General features: G+C 46.3%; 1 protein-coding gene across 8 annotated transcripts in view; it reads right to left on the minus strand.

The window, feature by feature from the left end:
- The window catches only part of MRAS (muscle RAS oncogene homolog), a 75,601-nt gene that overhangs the window by 16,298 nt on the left and 31,659 nt on the right, over window positions 1-27,644 (minus strand). For 4 of the 8 annotated variants that reach the window (XM_037525907.2, XM_037525908.2, XM_037525909.2 and 1 more), the window contains one exon: window positions 12,648-12,858. The exons of 1 other annotated variant lie outside the window; for it this stretch is intronic. In XM_037525907.2, coding sequence (XP_037381804.1) covers window positions 12,648-12,840 — 193 coding nt within the window. In that variant the 5' untranslated portion in view covers window positions 12,841-12,858. 3 more of the 8 variants (XM_037525910.2, XM_054700793.1, XM_054700794.1) reach the window with 3 other exon arrangements.

Consider the following 27,644-nt stretch of genomic DNA (forward strand, 5'->3'; position numbering starts at 1 on the left):
GGATGGAGTCTTGGGGTGAGAGCCTGGCTTTCATTTTGCACGGGTGCCTTCTAGCATCAGAACTCAATGAGTGTTCAAAAAATATTTGCAAGCGACTTCACAAATCATGTACATGTGGTAGGAAATGCAGTTATTGTGTTTAAACAGTCCATGCCAGCATTAGGGGAAATCACAGAAAATGGAATTTTTTAACTTTTAGAAAGCATCCTTCAGGGTGAAGTAAGGGTTCCGAACTAGAAACAATAGAAGTGCTAATTCCTAGAGATACTATGCCTCCGAGAATTGTGCTGTCTGCACCTCTCACTCCAGACACTGCCTCGGAGGTGCAGGTGGCCACGCACAATTGGGGAGGTAGCCAGGGGATCTGTACCCTTCCTTGGAGAAGACTTAGCTAAAATCATGCCACCTGGCTGAGTACCACTCAAGATAAGGGTTCCTTCTGTTTTACCTTGTGCTTCCCTTTCTGGGTAAGGGTGTGTGTGCAGTGGCTGGGTGCCAGGCAGAAGGACTGGGTGCATCAACCATGCACTGTTCCCAGAAAAGGGGCTGCTTTCTTCTCGGAAGTGCTGGCAGGGCATGGAAAGTCAGGTCACTAGAGACTCTCTAGGTGGGAGGAAGCTAAAATCCCTTGGCAGGTGCCAGTCGGCTCCTGGCAATGGGAGATTATTCTGGCAGCGGCTCCAACCTCACAGCAAGCTGACTTCAGGACAAGGGGGGAGCAGTGCTGGCCACCAGCCCCAGGGGATGTTTTTCTGGAGGCCACAGTGCTGCCACTGGGGGAAGGGTGAGGAGGGCCTGGGACATGTTTTCATGAGGCCCATGAGTTCCCTGAGTTGGTGGACAAATTGCAGATCTGTAGGTACATGTCTTTAGGGAACTGGCCCTCAGTTGTTTTTTTTTTTTTTTAATAGAGGCATGTTTTTATTTATTTATTTGTTTGTTTGTTTTGTTTTGTTTTGTTTATACATGCACTGGGTACAGTCAGAAGCGCGGGAGGGTGAGAGAATTCACCAGAGCCAGAGCGGGGAGCAGAGCAGGCAGAAGGACCGAAGTACACTGCTGAGGGGAGCAGCGGGCGGCAGGAGAGGTCTGCGCGCCATGTGGGACCCTCCTCCGGTGGCCGGGGAGCAGCCGGGGATGGAATCGGTGCCGCAGAGGCCGCGGGCAGCTTCGCAACCCAGCGCTCAACTGCTGCGCCACCGGGGAGGCCCTGGCCCTCGGTTTTGTGGGATTCTTAGGAGCAACCCCCCCACCCCCATGTTGCTCTGAGGAAAGAAAGAGGGAAAGAGCAGGAGGGGTCTCAGCTGTGCAACCAGGGGCCCAGGACCAGGCAGGGAGAGACGAGAGAATAGAGAGGAACAGAAAGGCAAAGCATTGGTTGACAACCCCATTTCCACCTCACAACCACTCTGGAGGCCAACATTTCACAAGTGGAAACTGAGGCAGGGCAAGGTACTGATGTTATGAGGTCCACAGTGCTAACATACAGTAGAGGTACAGTTTCAACTGAGGCCTGTCTGCTCAGAGCCTGACTCTGCTGCTGACACCTGTCTTTGAGTGGGGAGCCAGCAGCACTGTCCCCCAAAGCTGGTGAAGACAAGTAGGTCTAAAAGGAAAGGTAGGGACAGAGGTCTGACCCCGATGTTTGCAGAGATGGATGATAAAGTCCTGTTGGCTATGCTGCCTACACCCAGCCCCACCTTGTTATCGCACACCTTCTGCTTCCACACACACCGGGGTAGCCTCATGTGTTGGGGAGTATAGGGTAAGTGAATTAAAAGGGCTTTTTTTGCACAACTAGCCTCTGTGGCTATTACCTGTGGCCTTGATCGTGCTAATGCAGGAGGCGCTTGGGAGTGTGAGCACAGGGCACACGTACCTGACTATGGACACCAGGAGCATGAACAAGTACAAGTTTGCATGAGCCTAGGGGTCAGGGCTTTAAGGGCAGCATCATTCAGAGACAGAGGACTGCTACGGAAGGACAGCTACAAGAGGATGCGTGACTACAGAAGAAGTGGGACCATGAGAGAATCCAGAGAAAAAGTAAAGATTCATTGGGGGCTGGGAGGCTCATTTGCCTCAGGAGCCTCCCAGCCCCTCTGTCTTGCCTGCCTGCAGGCTTGCCACTACAGGGAGTAAACTCACAGCAGTGCTGCCTGGGTTCCATTTAAAGTTCCAAGCACCAACTTTGAGGGTCTCTGGAGTACCCAGCGATTCAAAACCTATCCTCCATCCCCGTGGAGTCACTCCCATCCCCCACGGTATTGCTTAAGCAGGAGCTAAACTCCACAAGCTTCCACCCAAATACCACCACCTGGGAAACCATGGCAGCACTGCTGGTGAGAAGGGAAAACAGTGCAGCCACCTTGGAAAACAGTTTGAAAGTTACTCAAAACCGAGTTAAACTGAGTTACCATGTGACCCAGTAATTCCACTCCTAGGTGTGTGTGTGTTTGTGTACATAGATACATGCACATCCTCAAGGGAAGTGAAAACATCTGTCCCCACAGAAACAAATGTTTATAGCAGCATGATTCATAGTAGCCCCCAAGTGGAAATGACCCAAAGGTCCATTGGCATGAAAGGACAAAGCATGGTATAGCCATCAGGATCCTCCCCATTAGCATCTATGATCGACACCTGTGGTCTTATACGTGTGCCTGATGGCAGAGGTGGGCACACCTGAGCTGAGAGTCTGAGCATGTAAGTGCAGTGGCGGACCATGTGGTGGAGAGCAGTGGACAATGGCTACCAGAGGAAAGAGCGTACAGGGATTTGCAGGGGGGTGCAAGTTGCTGTCTCCCTGCTGGCTTGTTTCCCCTCACCTGCTGGGATGATGCCAGGGGCTCCAAGGTTCTCTTTCAACCTGCCTGAACTGAAGACCAACCTACCCAGCCTGGGATGGTCGCAAAACACATACTCTAGAACATTATTCACACATAAAAGGGAATGAGGGCCTCCCTGGTGGTGCAAGGTGTTAAGCACAGCACAGAACTGTGAAGCTATCCGCAGCCTCTGTAGCATGAGTTCAATCCCCAGTTGGCCTAGGAGCTGACCCACTTGGCACAGCAGACCTCTCCTGACTTGCCCGCTGCTCCCCTCAGCAGTGTATTTCAGCCAATCTGCCTATTCTGTTCCCCTCTCTGTCTCTGTTAAATCCTCTCACCCCCCCGCACCTCTGGCCTGTACCCCAGTTCTTATTAACATAAATAAATAAATCTTAAAAAAAAAAAGGGAATGAAATTTGGACACAAGCTGTAACACGTGAAACACTATTAAGTGAAAAAGCCAGTCTTAAAGGCCATATCCTAGATGATTCCATTTATATGAAATGCTTAGAATAGGCAAATCAGTACAGATGGAAAGTAGATTCGTGGTTTCCAGCACTGGGGCTCAGGGAGGATGTGGAGTAAGTGCTAATGGGCATGAGATTTTTAGGGGGGAGGTGATGAGAATGTTGAGGATTTACATAGTGGTGATTGCAGTGATTGCTGGTTTTTTAATCAATCAATTTGTGACTGCACTACTCTGGGTGTGTGCTGTACATCACTGCACTACATACTTTAGAGGAGGTGATATCCACTTGCAAGTATATCTCAATAAAAACACTATATCAAACACATGTGCCACCACCCTCTCCAAAGAAGGAAGGCCTGATCCTGCTTCTACCCAAGACCATCTCTCCAGCTGAGCACTGGAACCTGTCCCCTGTCACCCATGCAAGGGCACCACCGCTATGGTTGTCCCCTTGCTCTCCTGCATCATCCTTTTCTCTGGATGATTCATTTCCATCAGTATGTAAACATGATAATTTCTCTCATCTTAAAAAAACAATAAAACCAAGAAACAAATGTTAGAAACCAACCCGTTGAGTCCACATTTCCTTCCAGCTATCGCCCATTTCTCCACTCCTCTTTACTGCCACACTCCTTGGCTGTCTATTCTCACTGCCTGCTCCTCTGCTCCTGCACCCTCTCTGGAACCCACCCTAATAAGACCTTCATTCCTGGCCCTTCTGCCACAACTGATCTTGTCAACTTACCAATGACATTAAATACAGAGTGGCTGACAGTCGCACTCCAGTGGATCACTTGATGCAACTGATGGCTCCCTTCTTTCTGAAAAGCATTCTTCAGTGGCCTTAGGACATCACCCTCTCAGTCTCCTCTAAACACAGTGTCTGGTCCTACTCTGTCCCCTCATCTCCTCATTCTCTAATCCTTAATGAGTTCCCAAGCTTAGCCCTGAGACATCTGCTTTCTTGATGATCTCCCACTTCATGCCTTCACGTCGACTGCCACATTTCCATCTCCAGCTCACACATCTCCCTCAACTCCAGACTCAGACATGCTGCTGCCAGTTTGACTTCTATTTGAAAGTGTGAGAGGCATCTCAGATTTAACATGTTCAAAATTAGACTCCTGATTTCCTCCCCAAATTTACTTTTTACCAGTCTTCCTAGTCTTGATAAACTCTATTCTACTAATGCCACCCATACACTCAGTTCAGCAACAAATCCTGTTTTTTCCTCCTTCAAAATACATCCAGAATTGAGGTCCTCCCCGGTGGTACAGCAGTTGAGCGCTGGGCTGCAAAGCTGCCTGCAGCCTCTGCAGTGCCAGTTCAATCCCCGGCCACCGGTGAGGGTCCCACATGGCACGCAGACCTCTCCTGCTGCACCTGCTGCTCCCCTCAGCAGTGTACTTCATCAGTCTACCTGTTCTGCTCCCCGCTCTGGCTCTGGTGAATTCTCACACCCTCCCGTGCTTCTGACTGTACCCAGTGCTTGCATAAAAAATAAATAAATAAATAAAAATAAAACTTGCAAATAATGAAACAGAAATAATAGAAATATTCAAAATACATCCAGAATTGAACTCACCTCCTGCTTCTGCAGTGATCTTGTCTACCACCAGGAACCTCTTAACTAGCTTCCCTGGCTCCCCTTTGGTCTATTCTCCACACCATAGCCACAGTGAGTCTCCTAAAACATCAATCAGACCATGTTCTTCCTCTGTTCAAAACTCTCTAATGGCTTCACAGTTCCTTGGGCCTGTGAGACCAGTGCTTGCAGCTATCTCTCTGCTATTATGCTTCCACTCACTCGCTCTGCACCCAGCCTCTCAGCTCTGCCCCAAGAGGCCTCAGGACCTTTTCTTTGAACTTTTTCTGAGGTGTCTGCCCTCAAGTATATAGGCCCAGCTTTCTCCTCAGGTTTCTACTCCAACATCACTTTGTCAGGAAGGTCTTCCCTGACCAGCCTATGTAAGAGAACAACTCTTTTCTCACTTCTATTTCCTTTACCTTGCCTTATTCTCCTTCAGAGCACTTATAACATATAGCACATTAATAATACATGTTTATTCACACTCTGTCTCCCCCATTCTAATGTAGCACCATGAGAGCAGGGGCTTGTCTCTCCCAGCTATTAAATCCTCAGGACTTGAAAAAGAGCCAGCACCTAGCAGGTACCCCGAAGTGTTTGCTGAGTAAATTAGTGAACATACCCAAATACACAGGAATCGTGGGGCCAGTCCGCATCATCACTGGAGAGGAGGTAACTCCAAGTCAGAAGTTCAAGCCTCACTCATAGAAGTCCCCAGACACTGGCAGATGGTTGGTGGCCTCTCATTTGCACATGTGATGGGGTTTACTCATGAAAGCACTGAGTCACCCTCATAAATAGTAATCAGAATCATATTACAACAATCACAGCAACTATTGCATTGACCAAGGCTTACTGTGTGCCAACCCTCACAGGTACTGTATTTCTTCACTTACCCAACAAGCAAGATTTAGCACCTAATAGTGTGTGCTGAGTAAAATCGTGGCCAGCTGACCAGTGATCCAATGATGGACAAAGACGCGATCTTTTTCCTCAAGTGGTTTACAATCTGTATTGTTTCATTTATTCTTTGCAATGACTGTGAGGGTATATTCTACTGGCAATGCAGACCCCATAGATGAGATACAAGGTCGGGTCCAGAGGCTGTGTATACCCAAGGAAAAGAGAAGCTCCCAGGCACTCAGACTTGGGTATAGCAACAAGCAGGGGCTCACTGGAGCCCAGAGCTGGCAGCATCACACGTCACCAAACACCAGGGCAGACACGTGAGTGCCCAACTCACATTGGCCAGATGGATGCACTCAGCCCAAACCAAGCACATGATTTCTGAAATTCCAATCAATGTGACCTTCTGAAATCAGGGCAAACCCAAAATCAAATGCAGGAGTACAGGACCTGACTGTCAGCCATGTAAGAGGCAAACCACCTGGAGTTTGAGTGTTGATGAGCTTGGAAGGACCCCAGGCTGTGCTGGGACTTTGAAGGGTGAGGGTGCACATTGCAAGCACACCTTCATCACTCTGCCTTGCTGAGCTGACTCTAGGCCACTAGGCAGAGTCCCTCAGTTCCCAAGCTGGCTTGTGAGCACAGAGCAAAATTAAGAGCTCTGACTTTGGGGTCAGACACAATAGGGCTCTGATCAACTGAGTGACCTCGGACACAGTACATCCCCTCTCTGAGACTTCAGGACTGACCTGTCCAAGGACTGCTGGACAGGTATTGTAGCAGGGCTCAGTGGGGAAAGGCCTTCAGGAACATTGGGCAGCAGTTTTATCTAAAATGATACCATTTTATCAACTAGTAGGGTAGTGCTGGTACATACCAGCTAAAGATGAAGAGCAGCTGTGCTCACCTGTAAATGAAGACACTAATCTCAGCTTAGCAGAAATGTTAGAAGGATGAAATAAAACAAAATCCCTATAAGACCCTTAGCATGGAGTCTAGCCTTCAAGCAAGGTCTGGTGAACAGAAACTGCTAACATTGTTATGAGGGCAGAAGGAGCAACAGCAAAAGAGGGCTTGGGAGGCAGATCTGGCCTTAGTGTAATGAAGGGCTTTCTAGTGGCAAGCACAGGACCAGGTGCCTTGGTGTTCTGGGAGCTCTGTGTTACTGGAAGCATTCAAGCAGGGATGGCTGATGGAACCAGGAGAAAGAGTCAGGCAGAGGCCTGCAGGGCTGGATTTCATCATCTCAGACTAGTGGTCATTTTTTTTTTTTTAATAAAGGAAAAGAGGGAACTTCCTCCCACATTACTTCCAGCATAAAAAAGGGGAGATGCATACAAGGATCAGCCAGTTCTGTCTGTAACCCACTCTTAGTTGGGGGCCACAGGGAAGTGACTGCTCTGAAGTTAGCCTAAGGGCTGCTGAGCATAGATGTCTATCAAGTAAAGCCCCTAGCTTAGAAAAAAAGGCTCTCAATAAATGTTCCTTTCCTTCTTGCTGCCCTTCCAATGTCCTCATCTCCTCCCCCTCCCTAGAAAGAATGTGGATTCAAGTGTTCAGGGGGAAGTCAGGTCCAGGCCCCTCTGAGAATACAACAGCACTTGTGTCTGAGGTTTGGGCAGAAGCCAGGGTGGAAATGTCCCAGCTTCTGAGGGTGCAGAGAAGAGCCAGGGCTTTTCGTTCTTTGCAAATACCAAGCTCTTGCTGGGGAAAGATGGGGATGGAGTGGCTGCAAAGCCAGGCCCAAGAGCCCCTAAGTGGGAAGGAGTATCCAGAGACTGTTCTTTATTGATGGAAGAAAGTAGCAAGATTCCACAGGTTGGTTGGGCAGAGGGTGTGGCTGGCACCCATATAGTGGGAAGACCCAGAAATACCTGCCCCTACTTGTCAGTGGGCAGAAGATTTGCTCAACATCCTTCCCTGTATGCCCAAGGCCTGTGTCAGAGTAGGAGGCAGCATGATAGAATGGGTGATGTGCCTGGCACAGTCAAGAAACCCTTGGCCTGGTTCTGCCTCTAGTTAGGTCTGTTGCTACGCAAGTTATTTCTCCATCTGTACAGCCATTTCCTCTGATGTAAAGTTAGGAGTTCAGAAGCCTTCAGCCTCAACCTCACAGAAAAAATAGGCACAGAACTCTAATATAAAACAACGGAAAGCAGGGACCAGCACAGATGTGTGGATACCTGTGCACAGCCGCATTGTACACAATAGTGAGGTAGAAATAACCCAAACGTCCATCACTGAATGAACAGGTAAGCAAAATGTGTGTGTGTGTGTGTATACATTATATATAATATAATATATATATATTAGAACATTATTCAGTCTTAAAAAGGAAGGAAATTCTGACATATGTTACCACATGCATGAACTTTGATGACATGGTGCTAAGTTAGATAAACCAGTCAAAAAAGGCCAGATATTGCATGACCCCACTTACATGAGATACACAGAGTAGTCAATTCATAGAATTGGAAAAAAGAATGGTGGTAGCAGAGGCTGCATGAGAGGGGAAAAGGAGAGTTAGTGTTTAATAGTGTAGAATTTCAATTGGAGAAGGAGAATAAGTTATGGAAATGGGTGGTGTTGGGGGTTGCAGAACAAGGACAATGACTTAATACCCCAAGGCTGTACACTTAAAATGTTAAGATGATAAAATTTATGTTATATATATTTTACCACAATAAAAAACAAACCAAAACAAATACAAAACTCCAGGACTCTGCATAAGGCTTGGGTCTTCCTGATTTATGCAGCATGAGAACTGGGATGAGTAAGTCACAAGGCTGAAAGGTGGGGATCCAAAGCCAGAGACCATAAGAAGGTCCTCAGAGTCAGAGATGGAGGAACTGATGGAAACCCACAACGGAGTGGTGGGGACCAGATGGTGAAGAGATGTTACCAGAGCTGGGCCTTAACAACGGAAGGTGAGATGAAGGTCCCCAACCTTTGAGGGGAAGAAGGCAGAGCAGTTTGCAGATAATGCAGTCTGGTCACTGGCCCCTGTCAGGTCAGCTGTCTCCTCCTAGCTCTTAGGTTCTTAGAGAACAAGGGCAATGAGGCCCCTTGAAAGAAAATAAGAAACAGGTGTGTATGTAAGTGGGCTGCCTATGAGATCCCCAGTGTGGAAAACAGAAGGCTTCTGAGGAAGCTAACGAATCTCTGATCTGAAATTCAGATCAGAACAAGCACCCAACTCTCTGAAGGACTTCGGGTGGGGAGTTGGAGGGGCAGATGAGTGCCTGTAGATCCCGATCATCCAGGCAAGTCCCACTCCCTTATTCCTGGATTCCAATTCCCATTTCCAGAGGCACAGGGATCAGCTGTGGGAGCTGGAAGGGGATTTTTCCAGGCAATCAGAGAGAACATAGTAGACAAAGCGAAGTTAAGACCATTGCTAGCTGTAGGAATCTCTCTGTGCTATTTTCTCCACCCACAAAATGGAAAGAACAACAGTCATCACCACAATAGAAGGCCTAGACAACACTATCCACCAACTCAATTTAATTGGCATTCATTGAACTCTCCACCCCACAACAGCAGAATACATGTTCTTTATTTGTGTGCATGGAACATCTACCAAGACAGAATATATCCTGGGCCACAAAACAAGCCTTAATAAGTTTTAAAGAACTCACATAATATACTGTATGTTCTCTGACAAAATGAAATGAAAATAGAAAGCAAGATCTCTGGAAAATTCCTAAATATTTGGAAACTAAATCATATACTTCTAAATAACCAAGGGGTCAAAGAAGAAATCAAAAGGGAAATCAAAAAGTATTTTAAACCAAATGAAAATGAAAACATGACATTTAATATTTGCAGACTGCAGCTAAATGAACATCTTAGAAAAGAAATGTTCAAATCAATGACATCAGCTTGTACACAAGAAACTAGAAAAAGAAGAGCAAGATAAATCCAAAGTAGGCTGACAAGAGAAAATAACAAAAAGTGGAAATCGATAGACCCAAATGAAAAAAAAAAAATCAATGGGTTCAAAATCTGGTTCTTTGAGAAAATCAATGATATTGAAAAATCTCAAGTTAAACTGATAAGGCAAAGAGAAGAAACAAATGACCAATATCAGGAGTGAGAATGGTAACATCACTACAGACTCTACAGATGTTAAATTATACTTCTAAAAGAAGTAAAACTAACAACTTCATGCCAATAAATTTGATAACTTAGACAAACTGAACATTTTTGAAAGACATAAACAAGCAAAGTTCACTGAAAAAGAAGTGGATAACCTAAATAGTCCTATATCTATTAAAGTTAAAAACATTCCCACAAGGAATACTCCAGGCTGAGATGTCCCAGTCGGTGAATTTCACTAAACTTAAGTGGAAAAAAAAAATAAACTTTTTTTTAAAGATTTATTTTATTTTTATACAAGAACTGGGGTACAGGCCTGATGTGCGGGAGGGTGAGAGGATTCACCAGAGACAGAGCAGGGAATAGAACAGGCAGACTGACTGAAATACACTGCTGAGGGGAGTAGCGGGCAAGACAGGAGAGGTCTGCTGCGCATGTGGGTATCTCCGTGGCGGCCGGGATTGAACCCATACTACAGAGGCTGCTGACAGCTTCACAGCATTGCACTCAAATGCCTGTGCCACCAGCTAGGCCCAAAGTAAACATTTAAGGAAGAAATAATACTAATTTTGTTTAAACTCTTCCAGAAATTGAAGAAAATGGCATACTTCTCAATTCAATCTGTAAGGCCAGCATTGTGCAGACATTACAAGCAAACCACAGCAAGATCTCTTAAGAACATAGCCACAAAAATTCTACACAAAATTTTAGCAAGTCAATGCCAACAAAATATAAAAGAAGAATACATGTCACCAAGTGGAGTTTACTCCAGGGCTACAATATTGGTTTAACATTAGAAAGAGTAATCAATAGAATTTATAATATTAACAAACTAAAAAAGAAAAACCATGATTCTGTTAGTAGACACAGAAAAAGCACTTAACAAGGCCTAAAAACCATTCCTGAAAAAATGGAATTCCAGCCAAACTAGGAATAAAATGAACTTCCTCAACCTAAAGTGAATTTATAAGAAAACCAATGGCTAACACCATACTTAATGTTGAAAGACTGAATGCTTTCTCCTTAAGATCAAGAACAAGACAGGTTATCTATATATTTATTCAGTGAAATAAAGCAAGAAAAAGAAATAAAAGTCATCCAGGTTGAAAAGGGAAAAAGCAAAAGGATTTACTTACAGACATTATCATCTGTGTAGAAAATCCTACGAAATCCACAAAAAAGTCACTAGAACTCACAGTGAGTTTAGCAAGATTGCAGGTTATAAGATTAATATAGAAAATTCTATTGTATCTTTATATACTTGAAACAAATAATTAAAACTGAAGTAAAAATATCATTTATAATACAGACATAGGTACAGTATGACAATAGATGTAAAGGCCCTATGCACTCAAAAAACACAAAATAATTCACAAGAGAATTAAAGAAAAATAAATGTAGAGACATATGTGTTCATGGGTTGGAAGGCTCAACATTATTAAGATGTTGATGTCAATTCTCATCAAATTAATCTATAGGTTCAACACAATCCAAATCAAAATTTAGAATTTAATAATTTAGCTGATTCTAAAATGTATACAGAAATGCAAAGGACCTAGACTAGCCAAAACAACTTTGAAAAGAACAAAGTTGGAGTTTTAATAGTATCTGACTTCATGGCAGTGTAGTGGTAATGTAAAGATAAAAATATAGATCAAAGAAATACAATATTTACACAGCTAATTTTCATCAAAAGTATAAATGCAATTCAGTGGGAAAAGGTCGAGTTTTTCAACAAACAGTCCTGGGATAAATGCATATACATATACAAAAAGATTGAACCTTGTCCATACCTCATATTATATACAAAAATTAACTCTGCATAGATCATAAACCTAAATATAAAACCCCAAACCATTAAACTTCTAGAAGGAAACAGGAGAAAACCTTTGAAACCTTGTGTTAGGCAAAGATTGCTTTACTAGACCACCAAAGGCACAATCCATAAAACAACAAACTGATAAACTGGATTTCATCAAAATTAAAAACTCTGAGGTTGGAAAGATACTGTTTATAGAGAATGAAAAACCAGCCACAGACTAGAAGAAAATATTTGCAAATCACATATCAGATAGAGGATTGATTTTTACAGTTCCCTCCTAAAATGACATTCTATGATTAATAGCTGTTTGAAAGACTGAGATAGTATAAAGTAATAATCGGTATGAATCTAACTAGAGCATCAGCTCTCTAACTTCAGCATCACCTGAAGGGTTTGTTAAAACACAGATCGCTGGGCTCCACCCTCAGCACTTCTGACTCGGCAGCATCTGAGAGCTTGCAGTTCTCACAGGTTCTGGGTGATGTTGTGGGGCTGGCCTAGCTACCACATTTTGAAAACTGTTAATCTAGAACTTAGATTAAACCAGAAACAATGTCAGAGGAAAGATTCACACACCACCCTCAACAATTACCATGAAGATTATGTTTATTAAAAAATAATATATCCCCCTGCTTTTAAAAATTCATTAGAGACATCTGTAAATGCTCATCAGAGCTTCTGCTCAGGAGGAAATAAGCATGACATTACTGAGTTGGCATGAGCCTGGCCTTGGCTTTTTTTGTTGAATACACATTTTGGTTTCCCTAAAGCTGTTCAAAATTCTCCCGGGAAGCCATACACAGGCTTATGCCAACTGTCCCATAATAGTATGTGGAAGAAAGCACCATATACCCCTCCCCCAAGCCTGACCATGTCCCCCTAACCCTTCCACTCTAACACCCACCCTGTGGAGGGCCACCATGCACATCTCACCATCCAGGATGGCCCATTGATTGTCAATCTCTGTATGTTTCAGGTAGGAATCTTCAATGGTGGGGTCGTAGTCAGGCACAAAAATCTTCTGGAAGAACTGGATGGTAAGGGCACTCTTGCCCACGCCTCCATCACCCACCACTACAAGTTTGTATGTAGGGAGGTTGTCACTGGGGACGGCACTGGTGGCCATGTTTCGGATGGGTCAGACCTGGGGAAAAAAGATATGGGGATGAGGCAGGGGCCTTGTTCTTCTCTGGTAGGGGAAAATAGTCATGTGTTTTCCTCCAGATCAAGTAACAAAAACTCCCAATTACAGAAAATAAAGAAACACAAAATGAAATGTCACTTCTAGCCCCACAACCAGAGACAATCACTGCTAAAATGGTTTATTCATATATTTTGGTGCCCCTTCATTTGGTGAGTATATGTTGATGAGTGTTGTATCTTCCTGATGTATTGTCCCCTTAATCATAATGTAGTGTCCATCTATGTCTCTTTTTACTTTTTTTTAATTTGAAGTCTATTTCATCTGATATAAGTATGGCTGTCATCACCCAAAGCAGTGATAGTGAAGGCAAAGATAAACAGCTGGGACTTTATCAAATTAAAGAGCTTCTGCACAGCAGAAGAGACAGGAACCAAAACAAAGAGAAACCCCACCGACTGGGAGAAAAATTTTGCACACAACACTAGTGATAAAGGACTGATCACAAAAATCTGCAAAGAGCTGATGTGACTCAACAAAAACAAAGAAAATAATCCAGTCAAAAAATGGGCGGAAGAGCTAAAAAGAAACTTCTCCGAAGAGGAAATACAAATGGCCAACAGGCATATAAAAAATCTTCAACATCACTTGTAATCAGGGAAATGCAAATCAAAACTACCATGAGATACCATCTTACACCAGTGAGAATGGCACATATTAAAAAAACTAGCAACAACAAATGTTGGCGAGGTTGTGGAGAAAAAGGAACTCTCCTGCACTGTTGGTGGGAGTGCAAACTGGTCCAATCACTATGGAAAGCTGCGTGGAGATTCCTCAACCTGCTAAAGATAGAGCTTCCATATGATCCAGCAATTCCACTCCTAGGTATTTACCCAAAGGACACAGAAACATTTATTCCAAAGGGCACCTGCATCCCTATGTTTATAGCAGCACTGTTTACAATAGCTAAGCTTTGGAAACTACCCAAATGCCCAAAAATAGATGACTGGATCAAGAAGATGTGGTACATATACACCATGGAATATTACTCAGCAATCAAAAAAGATAAACACATGCAATTTGCAGCAACATGGATGGCGCTGGAAGGGATCAAGCTCAGCGAAATAAGCCAGAAAGAAAAAGAAAAGTACCGGATGGTCTCACTCATAGCAGGAATCCAGAAAACCTAAATAAGGGACCAGGAAAAAGAATAACTATAAGAAAGAAAAAATCAAAATCAACAAAAAAATATGAACCAGAGACACACATGGGGGGAGCGGGGAAAGAAGGGATTGGGGTCAAAATAAGGGGGTTGCAATTGTATGGGGAATATAAAAATAAAATTTAAAAAAATTTTAAATCAAAAAAATAAATAAAATGATTTATTCAATCATTTATTGAATATCAATGATGTGCCAGGCCTAGTCTTGGGGACACAGTATTAGCTACCACATTGTCTTTAACAAGTGCAGCCAAAAGTCATGTCAGAGAAGATTTTCCACCACTATACTCTGCCCAATACCTGGAAAGGTAAGCAAGGGTATGTTATAGTGAGCAGGATGGCATGGCAGTTTCCCATTCATGTCAACTCTGATCAGTTAGGGCTGTAGTGCTGAGGATTTGAGGGTGATTGAGCTTAAAGGGTGGGAGGCCCCTCACCTCTCAGAATTGTGAGATCCTGAACCCCTTTCCCTGGTCTCCTTGTGCTTTAGCATGGACAAAATTGGGCTAGAATATTGGTGTCTGGTCAACCCATTTAAACTGGAGAAAAGTAGAGCTAAGTTTTGTAGCTTCCCATCTCAGCTGGTGGCAGTTTTTCCCTTCCAGGGATATCTGGAATATCTGGAGATATTTTTGGTGTCAAAACCAAGTAGGTGCTAGTGGTATCTTGTCTGAAGAAGGCAGGTATACTACTAAACATCCTGTTATACACAGGACAGCCCCCCACAACAAAGATTTTTCTATCTGAAAATGTCAACAGCAGTGAGGCTGAGAAACCTTGAGCTAAGGTGCCAGGGGGGTACTAGAAATGTGAGAACAGGATTCTAAAAGACTGGTCCTTAACAGATAAGGACTGAATGAGAAGAGGTGACAGCAGAGAAGTGAAGCGACCTTTGGAAATGGTGTCACGAAGTGAGGAGGGGGAGAGGCAGGCAGGGAGCCTGGAAAAAGCAATCAGAAACATGGCAGGGAAACCAGGATCTGTTACAATGATGGAGCCCACAGTTTCCAGAAGGAGGAAGAGGCTGACAGAACCAAATGTTACACAATGAGGGGAGGGTGTTACCTAAAGAACAATGTGAAGGTAGTTGCCAGACTTCAGCTCCTAACCGTGGACCCTGTCAGGGAGAAGCAATCCCACCCTTGGGTAGGGCATTCCTGGATGGTCTGAAACCTGAACCTGAGCCAAAGGAGTGAAAGCTTGATCCTACGTCAGTGTAGGAGAAAAGCAAGAACCCCAGTGTCTGTGCAACAGGGAAACTTGAAGACTTGAATGGGGCTCAGGCAGCAGGGAGGATAAGGGACAGGTGTCTTGTGTCCATCGCGGCTACCTGAGAAGGTCACTGACCTACCTGCCCAGAGCTTCATCACCTCTCACTTTAAAGGGCTGGAGTTTTACAGTTATTGTTAGTTCTAAAGGAGCCCTCAATTCTAGATTTCAACAGAAAGTGTGTTAGACACAAATGTGGGTTATGTGGCTGTGCCATCTGCACAGGGCACACATGCATGTCATTGCATAATCTCCTGCAGTTTCTGAAGCCTGATGTTGTCATTTAGGGTTTCCCTGTGGTGAGGGGAAGTGGGTGCTTTCATGACTGTGGGTGAGAGTGTAAATCTGTCCAAACTGGACCGGGAATATACTTGTGCCAACAAGCCAAAATTTAAAGTGAACATGCCCTCTCTCGCAGTCATACCACAGGTGAGAATTTATCCTAAAGAGTTAACTGAAAATGTACAAAGATGTCAAGTGGGGGTAATGGGGGCCAACCTGGTGGCACAGTGGTTGAGCGCTGGGTTGTGAAGCTGCCCGAGGCCTCTGCGGCGCTGGTTCGATCCCCGACTGCTCCCCAGACACCGGAGGAGGGTCCCACATGGCGCACAGACCTCTCCTGCCACCCGCTGCTCCCCTCAGCAGTGTAATTCGGTCCTTCTGCCTGCTCTGCTCCCCGCTCTGGCTCTGCTGAATTCTCTCACCCTCCCGTGCTTCTGACTGTACCCAGTGCATGTATAGACAAAACAAACAAACAAATAAACAAACAAATAAATAAAACATGCCTCTATAAAAAAAAAAAAAAAAAGAATGGGGGAAATGGAAATAAATGGTGGGATAAAGAGGTTAAAGAAAAAGTTTATCCATACAATGCAGTACTAACTATGCCACCATTAAAAAGGGTGTTTGTTCACTAAGTTAGAAAATGCTCATATTGTTATGTATGAAAAGAATCCAAAAAGGCCACAAAGCAGCAAGAACATGACTGCACACATGCCCAGAAGCTGCCCAGAGCTGGATACACATGCAGGTGCACATCCAGGCAGAGAGGGGGTCCACAGGAAGTTGTCTCTCAGGCAGACTTTGAGGCACTTCCTCAACTTTTCAATTCTCAATAACAAGTTTAAAAAAGATTTATTTATTTATGCATACAAGAGCTGGGGTGTAGGCCAGAGGTGTGTGTGTGGGGGTGAGAGGATTCACCAGAGACAGAGTGGGGAACAGAACAGGCAGATCTACTGAAATACACTGCGGGGGGTGAGACAGGAGAGGTCTACAGTGCCATGTGGGTCAGCTCCCTGGCCGGCCATCGAACTTGTGCTACAGTGGCTGCGATAGTTTCATAGTGCTGAGATTTAACCCCTTGCACCACCAGGGAGGCCCCCTACACTGAAAAATCTTAATATTAAAATCCTCCCAACAAATACAGAGAAATAGAAAAAAGAATCAGGAAAAAGACAAAACTTGTAGGCAAACCATAGATCTGAGGCACACAACAGGGGAGGGAAGAGCACAAGGGGCTGTGGTGATAGCCACAGGTGCTCACGGGTGCTCAGGGACTACTTTATAAAAATGAACAATGAGTGAAAAAATTTTAATAAACAAATATAAAAATACTGATTGAATTACAAAAAAATCCTCCCCATAAAAAATGTTCCAGTTAACCGAAGATGTGCTATTTCCTCTCTTTTGAGTGGGGACTGAAGCTCTTTTGGTGTAGGATAGAAGGACCAGGCACCAGATGCAGACCCAACATCTTGTTTCCCTCTCTCTGTGCAAAGAAGGACACTTGCTGAGGCGTCTATGAACTGAGCTCTCCTACCTAACACAGTCTGTGGTCCAAAGGGAAAGAAGGGCATTAGAGGGAAACAGAAATGGGGAGAGAAGTGGGGGCCAGCTTTCTTTTGCCTCTTAAGTCAGGGAGCAGCTGTCAGCCCCTCACTGCCCATCCTTAATTCTGTCCTGCCCTGGGATGGACAATGATGCCGGACCTGGCAAAAATTCTTGACTTAGAGGTTGTTTTTAAAGCTCCCTACCATTCTGTACAGGTAGTAATATAAAAACAAACAAACAAACAAAAAAAACCACCAGTGGGTACCAGGAAGGGACATCATTTCTTTTGATTTTCTTCTCAAAATAAAACAAGAAATACACTAGCAAATATGACAGAGGACATGAACTGAACCTGAGTCAGCACTTAGAACACCCACTGCAGAAGCACCTGGGGACTTACGAAAACTCGCCCTCTGCTTGCCAAACAAACAGCCGACAGGAAATGTTCCGTTGAGGGTCCCTTCCTTTAACTGAGTGCCCTTGCACTGAGTGTGGGAGCCCCGAGAGACCTAGGGAGCCAACTGGGGTTCCCGTCCAACTCAGACTCAAAGGAATAGTGGTAGAATACACAGTAAATATAAAAATCAGACTGGATCACTCATAAAAAATCACGAAGGATGCCGCCCCCAGTCCAGGTTACTTCACTGAACAATCAGCGCCTGAATTGGCCACCACCACTGATCTCTCAGCAGCATCCATGCTGTAGCCTCATACACTCTCCCCAGACCAGATTGGTGTTCTCGTGGTGTTCCCTGTGGTCACAATGAGTGCACCACACCCTGGGATACGATATGGGGAGAGCACACACCTCTGCATGGGTCAGAACTGCCTTCAGAATCTCCCCCCATAGGACACACCGCCTCTACCCTGTGCTTTGAGGCCTACTCCTGTTACAGATGCCACAACACACTTGGAATTTTCTATACATCTATTGTACACAAGGCAGGGACTATGCCTTGGGCCTCTCTGTATCACCAAAGCCTAGCACAGCAAGCAGAAGCTTACTGAAGGAACTGGAACCTCCACACTTGTATTTGTGAAGAACCACCAGACAACCTACTGGCCTCCATGCTGGTCTCTTCATGCAGGATCTAAGGATGACCCTTTCAGCAAGGGACTGAGACCGACTCCCTTCCTCTACTCAGACCAAATGTATAGATGAGACCCTTCTAAAACTGTGAGCCCAAAAGAAAAGAAGGGGTCGTCAAAGCCAGAGAATGAGTCCAGAAACGACTCCTCCTTCTCATTCATGAAAAGGTGGTCTCTTCTCCAGATGGGCAGGTTTTCCAGTTCAACCTGCCCCCCAAATAATGATCCCGACTAAACGACATCTTTGGAAACAATGCCCACAGCATGCACACATTCCTACCAAATACACCTCACGTGGTGTAGAGAAAGCCGTTTTAAAGTCACCACAGGGCCTCCCTGGTGGTGCAGCAGGTTGAGCGTCAGTGCTGTGAAGCTGTCTGCAGCCTCGAGGCATGGGTTCAATTCCCGGCTGGCCAGGGACATACCCACATGGTACAGCAGTCCTCTCCTGTCTTGCCTGCTGCTCTCCTCAGCTGTGCTTTCGGTCCGTTTGCCTGTTCTGCTCCCTGCTCTATCTCTGGTGAATCCTCTCACCCTCCTGAACCTCTGGCCTGTACCCCAGTTCTTGTATAAATAAATAAATCTTTAAAAATAACAATAAAGTTACCACAGTATAAAAAGATAGTTGGTTACTAAGGAGCAACCTCCTTACGTTGACAATGCCTCTCCTCTCCAGCCTACTCAACTAGAAGCCACCGCAGAGGCCATTCTAGAATGTTGGTTCTTCACTAGTGAGGGTCACACGTGGCCCCTTTGAGATGGGAGGTAGCAGAAGGTGAACCCGAGGTTCTTCTTCAAGTTTCCCCACCAATTTTCTGTGCCAGATACTCTCCTACAGACAAACAGTTGAGCCAACTTGGGCAAGTTAGTGTATAGTATACTCAGTTTCCTATTTGTTAGCTGGAGTTGGTTAGAGAATCCTAATTTGCAAGATCTAAGTGTGGAATTAAAATGTATGAAATGTGCCCAGTTCAGGGAAGTTTTTCAAATATTTGTTGTCCCCACTTGCTTTTTTTTGTTCTTAGGAGAGGGGGAGCACACCCACTCAGTGGCCCCCTGCCAGTGCCAGCTTTCTTCCCCTCCCCCATTCGAAGCTCACTCCCACCTCCATGGCAGTCAGGTTAAATAGGCCCGTGTGGGATGTCACCCATCACTCAGAACATTGTTTCCAAGGGAAACGCTGAGCTTCCAGGCAGCCCTCTCCACTCAGAAACCAACTTTTGGAACAGCAGTCACTTGGCAGCGGAGGTGGCCTGTGTGGTTCCCCTGGTAACCGAGGCTCCCAGAGCCCCTCCCAGTCCATGGGCAACTCAAGCCCTCCTCAGACTGCAAACTTCTTCCTAAAAGGTGGTATCACTGCCTTGGCAATTTAAATAATACTATAAAAGACTTTCGGAATATTTAAGCCAAAACATAAGCTTCCCTGGCTGCTGTCTCTTGCGTCCTTTCCCCTACTATTAGCACCATCTTGCATAGTTTGAGGTTGTTTCCTGAATGGCAGATTCATTTCTTCAGCAGCTCAGAAGTTCTACGAGCACAGGAGCCGATTGTCCTCATTCCCTGGCCTCTCACGGGGCCAGGCCGGGCCCAGGGCAGGGCAGGCTCAAGGTCTACTGTTGACTGACTCCTCGGCACTGTCCGATGCAGTGTGCCACCACTCCCACCACTCAGCACTCCCTGTGCTAAGAAGGGGTGATGTCCGCTCCTGACAGGGACAGCCTAAGGCTCCTAGGAGGTGGGGGACTGGGCGGACCAATGACCCCAAAATAACCTTTTCACCCAGCAATTCTCACAATGTGTTTGGGGCGATCTGAGATCTCCTGGAAACAGTCTTGTGCAAACCCCCACCCTCACTTCTCAGGAGGGCAGGTTGTGGAGGAAGGTGTGTGTTGGGGGAGGGGGTCAATGACAGCCTCCAACTCTGCAGTCAGGCCACCCAAGTTCCACTCATATCTCCAGTATGGACCGCACGTATGACCTGAAACAAGTTTCTCAACTTCCAGGGACTTTAGCTTCCCCATCTATAAAACAGAACAGGAACAGGACACTCAGAGATGTGTAAGTCCTGGTAAAAAAAGCAGGAGGGCCTTCAGCAACAACCTGTCTGCACTGATATGCTAAGTAGATGGACCCCTGGCCTCCTGACCCTTGTAGTTTGGACCCTGCATCACCTATGGTCCTGAGATCATTGGGTCCTAAGAGGGAGAGCTACCAGAAGACCCAACACAGTGACAGATATGACTGTCTAGACAGCAGTGGGCCCCAGCAGCTCTCAAAATGGCAGTGCCCAGTGGTTGTAATCACTCACAAAATCTGCTCCCTTCTCTGCAGGTATTCAGTTCTACAGCTTCTACAGAACTTGTTTCCAAAAAGAATAAGCTAAAACACGGTCCATTTTCTATGTGGGCACACATGAAAAAAATGGCTTCAGCTATGGACATTGTCCAAGGACCCTTCAGCTCCCTGGCCAATCCATGCACCCCTACCCCCCAGCCAGCACCACTTCCAGAGCAGTGTTCCACAGTCCTGGCCTGAACAAGTGGTGCTCTGAAGAGGCAACAGCAGTAACGACCCCATGCAGCAGGCATCGGCTGTGGACTGACCCACAACAAAGGTCACGTTTGCAGCCACCCCATCATGATGCCTTGAATTCTTTTGGGAATTAATTTTGCAGCACCACAGGGTTTTTCTTTGATTGTCATCGTGGTTCACTAACCCACAGGCATTTTTTAGCCTGTGGCTGTTTCCCTGGCCCTGACCATAGGACCACAGAGTCTCAGGGACTGGGGCAGTGGCCAGCCAAGAACCTTTTCCAAGGTGCTGCCAGCTTTATTGAAGGTTTAGTTTTCACTGCTTTTTGCTTCTCTATTTCTAAACTAGTTATTCTAAAGATCTCCCCAACCCTACCAACTGAACTAAATTATCTGGTAAATGAGGCTTGAGGAGAGGGACACATTTACCACTAATGGAGCCCTTGGGATAGTAGAGGACTTTCAATGACACCAAGCTGAGTCAGCCTTGGGAAGCAAATCTCATCAGTGTCTGGGTGTGTCCAGCTCAGGGGGATGAAGACACTGGGGGGAGTGACCCAACCCATGTGGAGGAAATAGCTCTGCATTCCAAGAGCTGCCCTTCCCTTCTGCACAATTCCCAGAAATGGGCAGCTTCCCCAGGGCTGCTGATTTACAGGCGGTGTGCAAGCGGTATGCAGCCCCACCAGGGGTCTAGGCCACTTGGCATCCCTGAAGGCTTCACTCTTCCCTCCCCAAGATTTTGCTAACCCAAGGCCAACACTGTCATTGCACCACTCAACCACTCCAAGAAGCCACCAATGTATTTAGCTCACTCCATTGTTAAGATTTAACCACCCACCTATATATATTGTTTTATGCTGTAAAGGACCTTAAAAATCATCAGGTCTAAATAGTGAGGATGTGGCATGGGTGCTCCCCCTCCCTCCCATTCCCAGAACCATGGCAGACATCACTAATCAACCATGGTCCTCTTCCTGTACAGACTTAGAACTCACTTCAGTGCAGCACCCTTGGCAGCCAGAACCAGGTGATTAGTCCAAAGAGGTGACTTACTTCCACTCCAGATCTATCCTACCACTCTTTTGGTTCTCTCCAAAACACTTATGTAGTGGGCCTCCTGTTCTATGGGAGCAGGTCAGGACCTATAGGGGTAACCTACCCACTTATCTCTGGAGATAACCAGTTTTGTCAATATAATGAACAGGTTGTATTACCCAAATCTTTTGTCAATATATCAGCCCCTGCTTTTCCAACCCATCAAATCCAAACACCTCTGCTAGGATCACACCTGGAGTGCCGGTAACAAGCAGAAATGATCAAAGATCCAGTCAAATGCCAACGGCTGAAGCCAGCCAGGTAGTAGATACAATACCTTTAGGTTTATTTGTGACCCTCAAGTGCTATTTGCTTCCTTCTATGACAACTGTCAACACTTGGGTCCCACTCACTAGTGTGAGAGAGCCTCTTGGACAGAGTCTAGAGCCTAGTCACCTCTGACCCAGCACTAATTACAATCATGATCATGCTAGGAACAATAGGAACATCTAATGTTAGCAATTTGTCTGATGCTATTGGAAGATTTTACCAAATTAGCTTATTTAATTCTCACAATGATCTTATGAAGTATGACTTTGACTATCCCCATTTTATAGTTGAAGAAACTAAGACACAGAGAAATAAAATAACTTTTCTAAGGTTACCCAGATAGAAAGTGTTAGTGCCAAATCTGAAACCATGTAGTGTGGCTCCAGAGCCTGTAACCAGCCCATCCAGCTGGGCATCCTCTAGTGGCTGGCAGGAGTGGTGGGTGGGAATGGAGTCATGCTAGGTCAGAGGCAGCAGATCCAGGAGCTCTGGGAAGAGGTCAGCAGTAAGGCAGAAAGAGGCAGGAAGGCCTCCCAGAGACTGGCCCTGTGGGAAAAGCAGGTGAGCAAATGCTAGTTACTGGGGACAGACACAGCTCCTCTCTCTACAGAGACAAAATCTGCATCTGCCAAACAGGATATAGGAGGCCTCCTATCCTGAGGATCAGGGAGGAAGCTGGGGATCATGGGACCTTGAGACCCTCATTTCCCAGCATTTCAGTCTGGGATCTCTCCACTGTGCTGGTCCCAGCTCCAGCCCCAGTCCATCCCCACTGTGGTCCCACATACAGGATGCTTCCTGCTCAGCTCAAGGCTAGCTCCACTTGGAACCCCAGCCAAGGAGCTTGACTGATGGAGTTAAACAGCCTGCAACCTCAGGCCAGGTACTTACCTTCTGTACCCTGGTTTCCTCTTCTATAAAGTGGGGACAGTAGCTGCATTGACCTCGTGGTGGTGGTGGTGAAGTCTCCATTTATTTGCTGGGCCCAGTGTCACATACAGAGTGCTTAATAAACACCAGGGTGTTACCATCCGTTATCAGCATCCTTCTTCAAAGCCCCTTCTAAGTTCCCTGCAGGCTGCCTTCCTACCTCTCCAAAGACCTGATGCCTGCAGGCTGGCTGGTCCCCCAGGCTATAGCTAGGCAGAACTCAGCCCCTTGTGGCTCCCTCCTCCATGTGCTCTCAGGCTGCACTCTGCCTCAGGGGGTAGATCCATGTCTCAGCCTGGTGCTGTCAGCTCTCTGGCAAGGCCATAGGATAACAAGCTCCCAAACACTCACTGATTGGATGACATGTAAGCTCCTCAAAGACATTCCCCAAGTATTCAAGGGAGCTTGGTCACTGAACAGGGCATGGAAGATGCCAAACTGCTGAGATTCAGCATGAAATATGGCTTCTCCCTCTGGTCTCCAGAAGTGCTCTTCATCAAAAAAACCAAGGCCCTCTTCTGCATACCTGCTGGTCTGGATAGATCTTTGGAAAGAAAAATTAACAGGACCTATGACATGAGTTTTACCTGAGCCCAGAAGAGAATGTCCCAGGAAGAGTAAACTGGACAAGCTGCCAGTAAGCCTTGGGACTCATGGTGTGCGTGTATGGGCAGGGCAGACAGAGGGCTACGTCCTGTGGAAACAGGGAGGAGTGGAGGGCATCTCACCCCACCCTGTGAGAGGTGCCTAGGAAAGTCAATGCCAAAATAGAGTCTTAGAGGAGAGAGAGAGAGAGAGAGAGAGAGAGAGAGAGAGAGAGAGAGAAGTTTCCTGGGTGAGGACCAGAAGCTACAAACAGGCACAGCATGGAGGTGTGGAAGACCAAGGAGGCACCACATGCTGCAAGTAACAAGATGTGGCCAGAGTGCAGAATGTGTAAGGAGTGCAATGGGGGAGGGCCCGGGTGGTAAGGGGAGCAGGCAGTGGGCTCCTTGACCCCTAGGCTTGTGCTTCAGCATTCCCAGCACTAAGCATAGCACGTGGCACACAGTGGCTGCTTAATACACTGAGTGATGAGGAACAGATAGTCAGGATATAGGCGGAGACAGGAGAGGACACAGGAAGCTCACAGGCCTGGAGACCTTGAACCCTGGCCTCCCCACAGGCCTCCAGGGGAGGAGATGCAGGCTTATTGGACAGTTGCTCAATCCAACAGGCCACACCTCTTACAGCATGAGTTTGACCAGCAGGAAAAGTCCAGCAGACATTGGTTAAACTGCACAGGACACACTCAAGCCACTCCAGCAGCCCGGAGGAGAGGGGAAGGAGTGGGGAAGCAGGGAGGTCGCACAGATGCTGGGCAGCAACCAACACCTGAAGGCAGAGACGTTGAGGGCGGGATTGTCTTCCCACTTTATCAGCAGGGAAACAGAGAAATTAAGACATTTGCACAAGGGCACAACTTGGTAAAGGGTGAAACAGATATGGCACAAATCTAAACCCAGCTGCAAAACCAAAACTGTACCAAAACCCTCCTCCTAGCCTGTCCAGGGCACAGGGTGTCTCAGCAACACTAAGAACTAAGGTCACAGGTGCTGCCACCAGACCACTCGGTCCTCAGAGGTCTCAGGCAAGTCATCCAAAGTGTTCTGATGCCCCCTTGCCACAGGAGGGTGGGAATGGACCCAATTCAGGGGTGAGGGGCAAAGGGAGGGCCAGGCTGTCACCTGGCTCACAGTTTCCTTGAGTGGCAGCAGGGTCAGAGAGGAGGACTATAAGTTTAAATTCTTATTCTCAGTCCAGGGGCCTATTAATATTTTCCTAGTGAGAGTCAGGCAGTCTCATTGGCAACTGAGGGGGAGAACCTTTCAGTTGAGAACTTCCTCAGACAGAAGTTTGCCCACTGGAAAGTTGCCCACTGGGAAGGGCATGCCAGTGGTCACCTTACTGGTGAGAGCTGTTTTCTGCACATTCTGAGGACTCCCCCACACCTGGCAGGCTCCTGTCCTACCCTTCCCCATTCTGAGTCAGCTCCCCCTCAGCCTATGACACCCTGGGGAGAGGCTCCTGTGAGTCCTCCTCACAGCCTCCTTAGGCTGTGCAATCTTTGGACTGGACTCAGTCATCGTGGAGGGCCCCCCCTGCCTCCAGACCCCCAGTCCAGCAGTCATTAGTGGGAGGGAACACGGTCGACCACAGGAGTGCATCAGAACCCAGAGAATGACTATTGCTTTGATTTGTTTTTACCATTTATATTCAAAATGTTAAACATCACTAATGGAAAATATGAAAATTTTTAGGTTTAGCCAAAAACAAGAAAGAAACAGTGTCTAGGCTCTCCCTGAGGCAGGGAGAGGTGGGCCAATCTCCATTCTAAAAGAGTGAGCAGACTGTAGAGAGATGGATGGCAGCCAAAGAAAAGGGAAACTTCCTGAGAACAGGCGGGCATGGCGATGAGCTACCCGGGGAGGGTGTTGTGCAGCTTTCCTGGGCAAAGGCTGTGGCAGAAGGAGGAGGGGGCTGGTGCTCTGAGAGACTGAGTCGAGGAGGTGTGGGGTGGGATGCCTTCTCAGGGATCCTTCCAAATCCACACTTCAAGCCCCCTCAGCTAGGAAGATAGGAGGCCACTTTTCACACCTCTCCCCTGGAGCTCTAACAGAAGGGGGGTGGGGTGAGGGTGAGAGGGTCAAAGAACAGAGGGAGCCGACCCACTCTATTCCCAAGGGCAGGCCCTATCCAAAAGCCGCTGCTGGTGGTAAGTGGTAAGGGTGGGGGTGAAGGGAGGCTCCCACCTGTCTTTTTCCTACATTCTTCACTTTTTTAAAATTTAATTTTATATATTTTTACATCATTTTTTCATTTTTGCACAATGTATGCCTTTTCATCTTGGTTATAGTCCCCATACAATTCCCAGCCTCCTTATTTTGATCCTAATCCCTCCCTTCCCTCCCCACCTCCAACCGTAGTATGTCTCTGGTTTATAGTTGCCTGTTGATTTTGATTTTTACTTTATTATAATTAGACTTTTTCCTGGTCCCTTATTTAGGGTGCAATTTGCAGCAACATGGATGGAGCTGGAAGGGATCATGCTCAGCAAAATAAGCCAGAAAGAAAAAGAAAAATACCGGATGGTCTCACTCATAGCAGGAATTTAGAAAACATTCTGCACTTTTATAAAAAGTCATAAATCAATGCTTTTGTCCCTCTGCTAGGTCTATGATTTTAGGCAAACAGTTCAGTCTGTTTGTGCCCCTGTTTCCTCACCTGTTGCTAAGAGTACCCACCTCACAGTGTTGTTCTGAGGACAGAATGAGTGAATATGTGCAAATGCCTTGAACAGTGCTGGACACATAGCATCTGCTATCTTTGCTGTCCTTAATATACTTGCCACAAAGAAGGTTGCTCGTGTTGATCCCCATCAGCTCCAATCCTTACAGCTACTCTGCAAAATGTTCAAAATAAACCCTTGCGTTTGCTTTGGCAATTGCAAAAGAAGACCTGACTGAAGAATTGGATCTGGCTTGTAATAATAATAATAATAATGCCACAGCTTCTGCTGGGTCTTACTGGAAGTGAGGCAAGGACTGGGTATATAGCTTTACTCAGAGTGCTCTTTAATGACTTTTCAGATGCAAAAGGCAGGCCCACGACTTAGTGGAGGAAAGATTTCATCATTGCTCTGCAATAAAAAATAACAGAAATTTGGAGTTTTCAGAATTTCTGGTGGGAAGTGTCCAGGAAAGGGCAGTATAAAGTAGGTTGGAGGAGACAGCACCCTGGGAGGAATTCTCCAGGGATATGGACAGGCAAGGGGAGGAGGTCTGATACTCAGATTCAACTTCTGCCCTGTTTTGAGCAACCCCTTCTGGTAAGTTACCTCTTCTTACAAGCTCTTGGTCCAAGCCTGTCATACACAACAGCTGTGGCCTAGTGGGCCCAGGAATGAGGACACTGAGCCTATGGTACACCTGCATGAGTGGGGCAGTGTGGCAGCTGACCCCAGAAGATAGCCAGCCAGCAGATATGGTGGTCTCCACCCCAAAATCCCCAGAAACATTATAGATGGGGTGTTTCATCAATGCTTGGGTAATTTTTAAAGAAAAAGAAATGATACACTCAGAGAACTTGTACAAGGAGAAAATTCTCGGGGAAGAACTAAAAGCTATTTAGGAGTGCACCTCTCCATTTCCACATATGTGGTATGAGGGCCTGAAGGGTATAACTGGACTAGAAAGGGGGCAAGGGTGGCCAGGACATCTGTGATAGAGCAGCACTGTGCCCTGTTATGGACATGAGAGAGGAGGCTCACAGTGGTAGGGGGCTTGCCTGAGGTCATGCGAGCAGCAGTAAGGGGGGGCGGGGCACTGGTCCTGCAGCCCATGTCTTTTCCATTCTCTTAAGGAGTCATCTGAAGAAGGAATGGAGGACTGAGTTCCCTAAAGTGGCTAATTTTGCAGCCCTGCTGGTGGCCAGAGACCTGGCCTGAGGCCCTTCCCTTCCACACGGAGAGGTTTAGCCAAAACCTGAGAGGGCTCTCCCAGCCCTCC

Source organism: Talpa occidentalis, unplaced genomic scaffold, assembly GCF_014898055.3.
Source record: "Talpa occidentalis isolate TD23 unplaced genomic scaffold, MPIMG_talOcc4v2.1 talOcc4.4, whole genome shotgun sequence".
In the NCBI taxonomy this organism is placed as follows: domain Eukaryota; kingdom Metazoa; phylum Chordata; class Mammalia; order Eulipotyphla; family Talpidae; genus Talpa; species Talpa occidentalis.